This window comes from Panicum virgatum, chromosome 2N (assembly GCF_016808335.1).
Source record: "Panicum virgatum strain AP13 chromosome 2N, P.virgatum_v5, whole genome shotgun sequence".
Classification (NCBI taxonomy): Eukaryota; Viridiplantae; Streptophyta; class Magnoliopsida; order Poales; family Poaceae; genus Panicum; species Panicum virgatum.
In genome coordinates, this window is record NC_053146.1 from 44,425,276 (window position 1) to 44,436,712 (window position 11,437).

The 11,437-nt window shown below is 44.3% G+C and overlaps 1 protein-coding gene across 1 annotated transcript; it reads left to right on the top strand.

The window, feature by feature from the left end:
* The first annotated feature begins 6,248 nt into the window (after nucleotides 1–6,248).
* On the top strand, nucleotides 6,249–7,591 carry LOC120660628 (transcription factor TB1-like). Its single transcript, XM_039939227.1, has one exon. The coding sequence runs from the start codon at nucleotides 6,591–6,593 to the stop codon at nucleotides 7,383–7,385; it is 795 nt and encodes a 264-aa protein (XP_039795161.1). The 5' UTR covers nucleotides 6,249–6,590; the 3' UTR covers nucleotides 7,386–7,591.
* The last annotated feature ends 3,846 nt before the right edge of the window (nucleotides 7,592–11,437 follow it).

Sequence of the window (11,437 nt, forward strand, 5' to 3'; positions counted from 1 at the left end):
TCTTGTGTCCTAGTTTTCTAATGTCTTGATATCAGTCACTTTCACAAGTAGGTTGTTGTCCATGTTTTCTTTCAGATTTTTTCCCTTGTGGCATTTTGCCCCTCTTCTTTTGCTCGCCCTTTTGAGAGCTTATGCTTTGTTTCCTATAATGCATTTTGTTTCTAATTGGTACTACTATGCAGCATGTTGGGAACACATCCCTAAACCCATGTTGAATTTCCAATCATGTTTGTTTTGGTTGTGCTGGAATCTAGTATGGACATAGAGTTTTTTTAGCACATAGTGTGTCTTCTTTTTTCGCATGGAGAATACATGCTCAGTATCTTGAACTTCTAAAACCTGATCTAATTTTCCCTCCTATTCAATTTCTTTTTTTCTATGGCCCATGAGGCATGATGGTCATAGGCAACCACAAGCTAGCACAGATTCAGGTGGGCGAAGGAACAAGAGGCCATTTTATGAAGATGAAAGTAGTGAGGAATGGGGGGGATGATTAAGATGCTGCAGAAATCAAGGCGGGAAAGAACTGGAGCAGTGCCTGCAAAGTCAATTTGATTGTTTCTAAATTTGGGGAGTTGAAGCAGAATCTGGTCAGGAACATTGGATTTGGAGGTATTCTGGACCTACCTTTGTTCAACAAGGTTGATTGCAAGTTTACCGTCTGGATTAGTAGGATTGACTGTCTGAGGCAGGTGATTGTTGTCAATGGGGATGATCAGACCGATATTATTGGCATGGACGTGCGAAGAATTCTTGGAATAGTATGTGGCAGCAAGGTTGTGTGTGGTATGAACTCGGATGATGGAGTTAACTAGTTTGAGTTTCGTAGTCTGAAATCAACGGATTTGGTGCCTTGGTGGTAACAAAGCAATATCCTAATGGAATGGACAAAGTTGAGATGGATCGGTTTAAGGTCGCCTTTGTTGTCTTTGTGGTTGGCACATTCTTAGCTCCTACACCCAAGTACAATGCTGTGAACCTAGATTTCTGGGGTGCTTTAATCAAACCAGATGAAATAAACCAATTCAATTGGATAACATATGTGGTAGAACATATAATTCATGCTACTGCCAGGGTTCAGGAAGACCTGCGCTCTAAGTGTGAAGTCTCAAACATCACCGGTTGTTCATTGTTGATTCAGGTACTATATTTGACCTTTATTTTATAGAGTTGATGATGTTGTGGTGCTGTGCAGTCATCGTACAATTGCTTGTTTGGTCCTAACTGTTGGCTTGTTATTTTATGGAATAGCTTATTTATCTTGAGTCTCTTCGTATTGCTCCTGCTTTGCGGCCCCGAAACGGAACTCCATGGGTAAAGGCTTCTGATTGTGAAACAATGCGGAAGATGATATTGGGTGGTAAGGCAAGCAGATCTGGGTATACTAAAAGTCCCCGGCGGGGTTGTAGCCAGGTACCATGAGCCTCCTACTATTCCCAGTGCACCACATTAGAGTCTTTATCTTGTTCTTTGCATCATAGTCAACACTACATTTAAAACCAGGGTCTTGCTTTTTCATCTCCTTGAACACTTCAAGTGTTTTCCTGAAATCATCAGCCTTTTGCTCCTTTGCTAAACGCTTGCAAAGATTTGCTATAGAATTCCTTGACCATGTAGCTTCATTACGTACCAACCAAAATTTTTAGTCCGATGTAACCAGAGAAGTGCAGGACATCTTCTTCATGGTTTTGTACTCAACTCGGTTGTCTGATCCCTAAAACAAGAAACTGAAAAGTTAGGCACCATTATATGACAAGGATAAGGAAATAATAATATTACAAGATCGAGTTGATTTCTCTTACATGGTATTGGCATTGGAATTCTTGCATTGTTTTACCATATTTGTCCCCCCTTATTTGTACCAAAACTAACCTCCCAAGAATATATATTATAGAACTCTTGTGCTTCACTAACGCAATCAAAAGTCATTCCAGGTGTGGGCTCAAATATATGTCTGCCCTTTCTATTTGAACCATTGCGTAAGGCCCTCTCAATTGCACCCACTAAACTTTGCGTGCAACCATCAGGTGCATCTTTAGGCAGCCTCTTCCTGGAAAAAGACAGCTCTACTTTTAAGGTGTTGTTTGTGCTATATATGTTGAGAAGTATGTTTGGATTATTAAACTTGACCAATAAATTTCTCCGTGTCATTTCCAGTCCAAAACAACACAATCCATGGCACAGGAATATTTTTCTTTATGATCTATTCATTACCAGCATGACAGTACATGTGGATTTCAAAGACATTTTGCATCCAACCGAACACTAATCAATCAAACTGATAGGATAGCATCTTAGCTTAAATCAATCAGACTAATCACTATCTAATGGGCTAGCCCAAGTTAAATGAGACAGTTCAGACATACCCCTTATGCCATGGCTTAGATTCAGTTCCTGTACTCATCATTTGCATGTTTTCAGAAACATTGCCTTGCTATTCAATTTGTGAGGCAATCGGCATTGACTCGTCCATGTTGCCATGTTTGTCTCCGATTGAGTGACATGTTGACTCTCTTGCACTATCTCCAACACTTATCAACATTCAAGCCATTTAGACACAGTAAACAATTTAAGCAGGTGTTCAGTACCAATGACAAATGATGGAACAAATTCAGTACCTAAATGGTGCAATGCATGCCGTGCTAAAAATGGAGGAACACATGTTGAGTTCTAAATTCTTACCAAAAAGATGAAGAAGGACCCGGTGAAACTTGCTCATCACAGCAACATTCAACATCAAAATAAATTACTGCATCTTTCGTTGGCCCATCCTTATCTACAAAGACAGTGATGGATTTTCCATTGAAGTCATCTAAAGTATAATCTAGTACTCCTTGACTTGCTCTCAGAACCATATCCTAGAATGTCATGCCCCCACTAATGTGTTGGTCAGCATAACCAAAATCAGAAGTCACAAACTCTATTAAGCAAATCAAACAAAAATGCAAGTACACCTGTTATAAAACGAGGTTCTGGAAAAGACTAGGAACAATACAGAGACCATTTCCATTGACCAATTGTTGCTTGAAGTGAGAATGGAGCCTAAACGGATAGCAGTTAGGAGCGGCAGCCTGTTCACTCGAAACAAATCTAAATGTTGGTTCTGAAATTTCAAGCGCAACTTAGTTCCATTGAACGGAGAACAGAGGAAAACATAAATCAGATTGGCATTAGAGTGAAGAGGAACAAGGATGAAACTTGTACTATCATTTGAAATGAGATGGTGCGGTGCTTCCACATTGCTCCGTTCCTCTCTCCCATCCGCCATTGCAGTTCTTGACAAGCTTCCGCAAAAAAATGGATCTAGGTAAACCAGGGAGATTCCATTGTTCAGCTCGTGGAATGAGATTCGGGCAAACAGAGGTGGCGGCACCAAGGAAAAGAATCCAATGGGAGAAGTTGGTCCCACAGGAAATGCCTTGTCCCGTGCCTCCGCTGCTCATGAAAACTTGCTTGGCTTCGCTTCGTGGGCCACGAACGATGTCGGGCGGCCTGGAGCTTTTGTGACCATCTTCGAGTAGGGGATCCGGTCGCACAAAAATTGAAGTGGATCCGACGGTTCAAAACATACAGGCCCGGGCCAGTAGTGGTGGAAAAACCACACTCCACAAATGCATAGGGAGGGACAGGTGGTGGCAGCCACAGGCAGTTGGGCGGTCAATGATGGCATATCGTCAATGATGAAGATTAATTAAAGTGTATGGTATTGCGATAGAGAGTTTGGGTGGATCATTAGTGATGATCACTATAATTATTGGGTCTGATATTATTGAGGATGTATGAGGCACTTTTCAGTATTTTAGGGGTAGGAGATGGTGTAGGTACGATCTTATTATTACTAATTGGAGGCTCCTTTGGAGCCTTCACATGAAGTCACCTAGAATCCTAGGTGGACACTCTAAAAAAACAGAGAAATCCTATAAATTCTTACAAAAATCAGAAACATCCAACCATCAATTCAACAACTCTAATTATAATAACCATCGAATTTGTTATCTTTCCTAATAAATTACCCACATCTGCCATTATGAAAATAGACTAAAGTAACCCCCTAAACATGTATCTAAATTACCCACCTCTGCCACTATAAAAAAAATCTAAAGTAACCCCCTAATCTTTGTGTAAATTACCCACCTATGCCATTATAAAAATAATACAAATGCCCCCTAAATTTGCATATAAATTATCCAATTATGTCATTATTATTACAAGTTAAATTACTCATAAATCTAAATTTAAATTATATAATTACAGTAATATATTAAAGTGCATGAATACAAAATTCTAAAATTACTATTTCTATCATTATTAATATATTATTTATATTATTATTTTATAAAAATACTACCCGTGATATATGTCACTATATATTCATGTATGATGGAAGAGATAAGAACACCAATTCACAAATAAATAGTTCAAATAAATATATATTGAATACATATGGAGGTGCACAAAATAAAATCTATTGTAACTAAATAATGAAAATATATATTTTAGAGTATGTGTTAGAATATTTAATAGATGAAAAGAGCGTGAGATGGATAATTATAATTATTGATCTTATTTTTATATTAATTTTAATTAGCCCGTGCGGCGGCACGGGTTGACAGACTAGTAGTAGAGAATCGAAGTTGAATGGACATGCATGTACGTACCACCCTATGTACCGCAGCGAGCACCCAGCTATGGGCTTATTTAGATTCCAAAACGCAAAATGTAAAATTTTTGTAAATCGTTTGCATGGTGTACTAAATATAGTCAAAAAATAAATCGCATTACACCAATGGACTGTAAATTGCGAGACGAATCTAATGAGCCTAATTAGGACGTGATTAGACACTAAATTGCTACAGTAATGCTATAGTAAAAAGTTCTAATGATGGATTAATTAGTTTCATTAGATTTGTCTCATAGTTTACAGACGAGATCTGTAATTAGTTTTGTGATTAGTCTACATTTAATACTTCAAATATTAAAGATTTTCTTCCAAAAACACAAAAATATAAAATGTAAAGTAAACTAAACACACCTAAATAGCTTATATGTTTTTCACCGTGCCTTTGCATTGCCTGCTTGACCACGTGTCCCTACAGTGTACCCTGTAGCTATCTGCATCAATCGAGCCCAATAATGCCTTCATCATTCCCTTCCTAACTCCTCCATACGGCGCACACCAACGCCACGCAGCTACCTCTAGGGCTCTCTCCTAGTTACTTGCATTGCTAGCCAAAAGCCTCTGCAGTGACGCAACAGTAGCACAGGTCGTCAGCGACGCCATTGCTCTGAATGCTGTGTGCCTAGCTCATGCCTCTCTCTCTCCAGAGTTACTGTCATAAACAAACGATGCTGTGTTTAGTTTCAAAATTTCCGAATCCAAACTTCACTATTCACCTATCACATTAAATCTCTTACCTCATGCATGGAGTATTAAATGTAGGTAAATAAAAAACTAATTGTATAGTTTTGATGTATACGATGAGACGAATCTTTTGAGCCTAGTTAGGTCATGGTAGGACAACAATTATCACAAACAGTGGCGGAGCGCCTGTTATGGCGCGGTATGGCGCGCGCCATACCTAGCGTGCTCCGCTCCCTGCTCCCGCTCCGCTCCGCTCCCGCCGCACCGCCCCTGTCCCGCCCGAACGCCACGCCGTGCCGCCACCGCCCCTGTCCCGGCCCCATCGCGCCGCCCTCCTGCGGCCCCACCCTCGCCCCCGCCCCGGTCCCGGCGCGCCGCCCCCCGCCCCCGCCTCCGCCCAGGCGTCGGCGTCGGCGCGCCGCTCCCGCCCCGGCCCCCTCCGCCCCGGCTTGCAGCGCCCGCCCTCGCCCCCGCCCGAGCGCCGCCGCCACAGCCGCCGGCGCGCCCCCGCCCCGGCCCCCGGCGCGCCGCCCCCTTGCGCCCCCGCCCGAGCGCCCCCGCCCCGGCCCCCGGCGCGCCGCCCCCCCTGCGCCCCCGCCCAAGCAAGCCGTCACCACGCACCGCCCCCTTGCACCCCCCCCCCCCCGCCCCGGCCTGCGGCGCCCGCCTGAGCGCCGCCGCCTCAGCCGACTGCCCCTCCCCCCCGGCCATACCTCATTATTTTGGCGTCCTCCGCCACTGATCACAAATAAACAAAAAATAATACAGTGTGCTATAATATCCGATATGACCTTTTTACCACTATTTTACGGATCTAAACGCAGCCCGAACCAACATATACAGCAGACGCACAAAATATGTCCTAGCAACACAACACCTAAAAGCTTCGCTCACTCACATCTCTTTCTTCTTCCTGTGCACACAAACCGGCCGGCCCCTTTCGCCATCACTAACTTTTCCCCCCTTCTTCCTCGATCTTGCCTTTCCTTCCCCTAAGCTTTGATGCACACACACCACACCAATGGAAATGGGCACACTCTAGCTCTTGATCTGAAGATCTGTTCATTCCAGTGTAGTTCCATTTCCACATGTGAGAGCGAGGAACCGATCGAGATCAAGCGAAGAAGAAGATCAAGAAGCAAGTAGTAGTAGCAGCAGTGACAGCAGCACTCGAACTAGCTAGATCTCGTCTCTCGCTGGCTAGGAAGCTTGTACAAGCAGTACGCAGATGTTACCTTACCCTAACTCTCACCATTTCGGCGTCTCCCACTCCCAGAAACAACAGCCACACCCAAACCCTACCGGCTTCCCGATGATGCCGCCCGCCGCGCATCTGGATCAGCACTACGCCGACCACCACTTCTTCCCCGGCCACGGCCAGTTCAACTCCGAGACGCTCGAGGCGGTGCTGAGGCCGCCGCGCGCCGCTCCAGAGAGCGGGCCCGCCGTGACGGCGCCGCCGCAGGGTGGAAGAAACGGAGCGGCCGCCGCCGGCCAAGGCCACGCCAGGGCGCGGAATCGGCCGTTCCGGACGGACAGGCACAGCAAGATCCGGACGGCGCAGGGCGTGCGCGACCGCCGGATGCGGCTGTCCCTCGACGTCGCGCGCGACTTCTTCGCGCTGCAGGACCGGCTCGGATTCGACAAGGCCAGCAAGACGGTGGACTGGCTGCTCACCCAGTCCAAGCCGGCCATCGACCGCCTCACCGAGCCCTCTCATCAGCGATGCGTCGGCGGCGGTGACGCGGCCCTGTCATCCCCGACGTCGGGGGCGCCTAACGGATCAGGTAATAAGAGCTCGAGGGGAGGGGTTGTGGAGAAGGCGGGGACCAGAAATGGCGGTTCGGCGGCGTTCCTGGAGCACGGCTGCGAGCTGGACCGCCTCGTGTCCGCCGCGCCGGCGCTTGGGGAGTACTACTACGCCGGCCTCAGCGAAATGATGAGCAACAACGGAGGAGAAGGCGACGACGAAGGTGAGTACGAGGAAGACGGTGATGATTTCCTGGACGGTATGCAGTATTAGCAGCAGCTTGCTGGTCGTCTCTACGTACTAGCTTGTAACTGCTGGCAGCTTATTTAGGTCTTGATCCGGCAAGCACTACACTGCCGTTAGTTAGTAATGCATATGTACTCCTTTAATATAAGCTAGTGCTAATTGTGCCAGATGTTACTCTCTTGCATTGTGCTTTAACGTCACTAGCTATTAAACTATATTTATGATCCGGCTTTCATCCAGGTTTTAATTTGGACATTCTTGTTTCTTGTGGGCTTTTTTTATGAAGATCAAATACACTAGTGTCTAGGGGCTATGGGAACAAGGTTGCTTGTTTGATTGAATAATCTTATCTCATCACTTGTGACAGTGCATATAATAAAGTTTGTTGGCGCATAGACACATCAGAAAGATGCTATATATATCATCGTCAAACTAAAGGTTTCCTAATTTTTCTAAACTAGATTGCTTTATCCTTTTGTGTATCAACTAAAGTTTTCCTAATTTTGGTTGTGCCAAGAGTAATGATAATGCATCCTATCCTTTTTATGTTACTAGAGAATAGCCCACATATATTAGTGACAGCACACCGACTACACATGCTCATCTCATGTATCTTTGTAGCTACAACCATTATTCGTAGGTGCATTTTTTCCGATTTCGATGGTAGGTTGAAACAGAATCTAGAACATGGCCATAAAATTGAAATTAAATCTCCAAATAAGTCACAATTTTTTAGTGACTCTAATTGAGAAAATTATGTATCGTTTCTTCTGTTTCTGTTCATATATTGACATGAGTCACATAACAAATCTTAAATTAGGTCGAAAGGCAATGAAGTGTACATTGAAACTTCTTCAAGATACTGTGACGCCAAATTAAAGAGAAATTCTTGTCACAAATGTTGATCAGGGTCTATATAAATAAAAATAGAATTGTATCCAGTAAATCACTTCGCCAATTTGGCTACTTCTCCAATTGATTTCATTTTTCATAATATATGCTTCGCTTGAACACCGCGTATACATTCAAAATACTACCTGTTCTCGAAAAGTGGAATAACAAAATCTAAAACCTTTGTTACTATTTTTTCATATTTCTTTGGAGCCAAAATTTTAGTTTGAGGTTGTGTCAAGGTTTAAAAGCCATGAAAAATAGCTAGTTCACTTTTATTTGGCATACAAGATAGTTTTCATACCACGCTATGAACTTAGTAAAAAAGTTAATTAATTATAAAAATTAATAAATTTGTATTATCAAAGCTGCACACATGCAAATTTGACCTTTACACCATTACAATTTAATGGCATGGATGTGTAACTAGTTGAATAGAAAGGGCAAAAGTTATTAGCTTTCACATTGATTATCACAGATAACTGAATTCTCAAAATATTCTATATATATCATATATAAACATTGCAGCAGGTTTATAATTTATGAATATATTAAATAGGAATTATTGTTCAGCTGGATTTTGGTGACAGTCTCAATGTCCAAAACAAATAATGGTGAATATTCTCATACAGAATGGTTCGATCGATCTGATCTATTTTCCATGTATGAGGTAAAATGGTTGTGCTTTTATTTTAACAGATGGTCTAGGTGCGGGGGATCTGCTAGTTGCAAATGATCAAAGCCACACATATGAATCAATAAGATCTGCATGATGAAATTCAATTAACTACCAAGTATATACTACCTATTAAAAATGAATTACTAATTGTTTACACATTATTGGCCTCTTGAAAATAAATCTTCGAGTTTTTCTACTAGCTTATTCTTCCGTTCACAACCATACAAGTTAGATAAAAGAACCCTTTTAATTAGGAATTATATTCGTGAATGATTATCCCATTTGTTATTTACCCTTTCCTTTGTTATGTTCGTCCCAGTTGTAATTCAAGTTATATATTGCCATTAACTACTGTACTTCTTCTACCACCACTTCATGCATATTTTTGAAGGTATATACATAATTACATATGATGCTTCATGCACATTATTGTTTATAACTCATGTTCTAGAAGAAGGGGGTAGATGTATTGCTTTGCCCTACCATTAATTCATGTGAAACAGAGATGCTGTCCTTTTATGAACTTTTGATGGGACTCAACTTCTAGGTTATGTTTTACCACCTGGCTGCTTGTGACTTGTGAGCAGCATGTGTGCAAGAACCATCTAATATACTCCTAGCTTGAAGCAAAATCAAAACCTTCTACAGCTGATAGAGCAGGGGCAAAGAGCATAAAATGCATGGTGGAAAGATATTCTTAACCCTAATCTAATTTGATCAAATAATGCATCTCGATCATGAACTCATGTTAATTCAGAGTGCCGCCATAAAATGCATGGTGGAAAGATCTGAATTTGCCACACAACCTGAGTTACTAATCTAGGTAGTATATAATTAATGGCTATGGCATCGAGAGCATCTCCTAGCTTAAGATATAGTTTACCTGAAGGCACGCACGACAGTCCTCCAGTCATGCATCTGCTTGTGCACACGCTACACGTCACGTAGCACACACTGAGAATTGATGTGTACGCAGTACGCACTCAGAGCAAAGATAATAGATAATAGTGTTCGTCGGCAGCCGGCTGGGAGCGCTTCCGAAGGTGGCGGACCCCACGGACCGTTAATGCGCTGCAGTGAAACAAAACAACACACTCATTTCGCCCGGCTCCCAGCGGGCGATTTGGCAAGCGCTCGATCGGGATTTCTCTCTCCTCCACGTTGGATCTCAACCGATTATTATACTTGCTCTCACTGCACTGCACTGCACGCACGTCAGGCAGCGGCCAACGACGGTGACACTAGCTGTCTAGCTCCTACTACCAGCTACGCTAGCTCTCCGATCCGTAGCTGTTTGCGTAGCCCTGTTACCGCGACAAGAAGAGATTTTCAATACGAGTAGGGGTTGTAGCGGCTAGCAGCTCTAGCTGTCGATCTACTAGGCGCACAGTACATACAGACGGCTCGGCTTGGCTGCTGCGATCCTGATTTGATCTCGGCTTGCGGCCGACCAGCGTACACTGTTGCAGTGGTGGTGTGCTTGATCTTGCCGTAGCGCACGCACGCATACAGCTCAGCCGCAGCTTGCTGTCCCGGGAAACTGCTTTCGCCCGTCACCACCACCGCGAGGGATCGGGCCGGGAGAAAAGCTAGCTAGCTATAGCTGCTACCTGCTAGCAGTTTGATTCTCATTCATGGCGAGGAGGGGGGAGCAGATAGCAGAGCTGCCGCCGTGAAGCGCGTGGGTGGTGGATTGCCGGCCGCCGGCCTTTGGGTTGGGGGAAAGCCCGGTCTCCCGCCGAAGCGCTAGACGAGCAGGCGGCCGGCCGCGCGCGTACTACGGGGTACGGCGTGGTGGAGGACGATCGAGCGAGAGGGGTGCGTGTATGTTGCGTCGTGTCGGCGCGCGCGCGCGCGCGGCCTATATAACAGCTGCGGGAGCAACCCTAGCAGGGCGCCTGGACATGGCGACGTGCGTAGGGCGTAGGCTCGGGCGCTCGGCCCCGTGTCTTCTCGGCAGCTGCATGAGTTTACTATTTACCGGCCTCTGATCTGGTATCCATCCCCCTGCACGTAGTCTCCGATCGTCGACGGCCATGGCAGTCGTCGCAATCAAAGTGTTGAACCAACAAGCCGGACCAGCTTGTACCATTTTCGATCAATATAAAACACTATATTCGCCTTCGAGATTTGATTCCATACCCTGCTGGGGCTAGGGGTAAATCAGGCCTTTTGCTTACCTCGGTTATGGGAACGAGTAGCATGGAATGAAAATCTAACAAAATTTTCTTTTTGTGTGCGTGATGTACTTTCAATTTTTAGGGGGTGGAATCATACCAATCAATTTTAGGGGTGGGTCATACCATGGTCTGCCCATACAAATCCATGTCCAAAAAATAAAAGAAATTCAAAAACAAAATCAAAAACAGCAAATTAAAAAAGAATATTTGAGGGAACCGGCCACCATCACAAGCCCCGTAGTGTCAAGATATGATTTTTTTATGAAATATGCACATTTGCATCACCTGGGATTCAAACCGCCGACCTCAAGCTTCAGGCACTCCTTTAT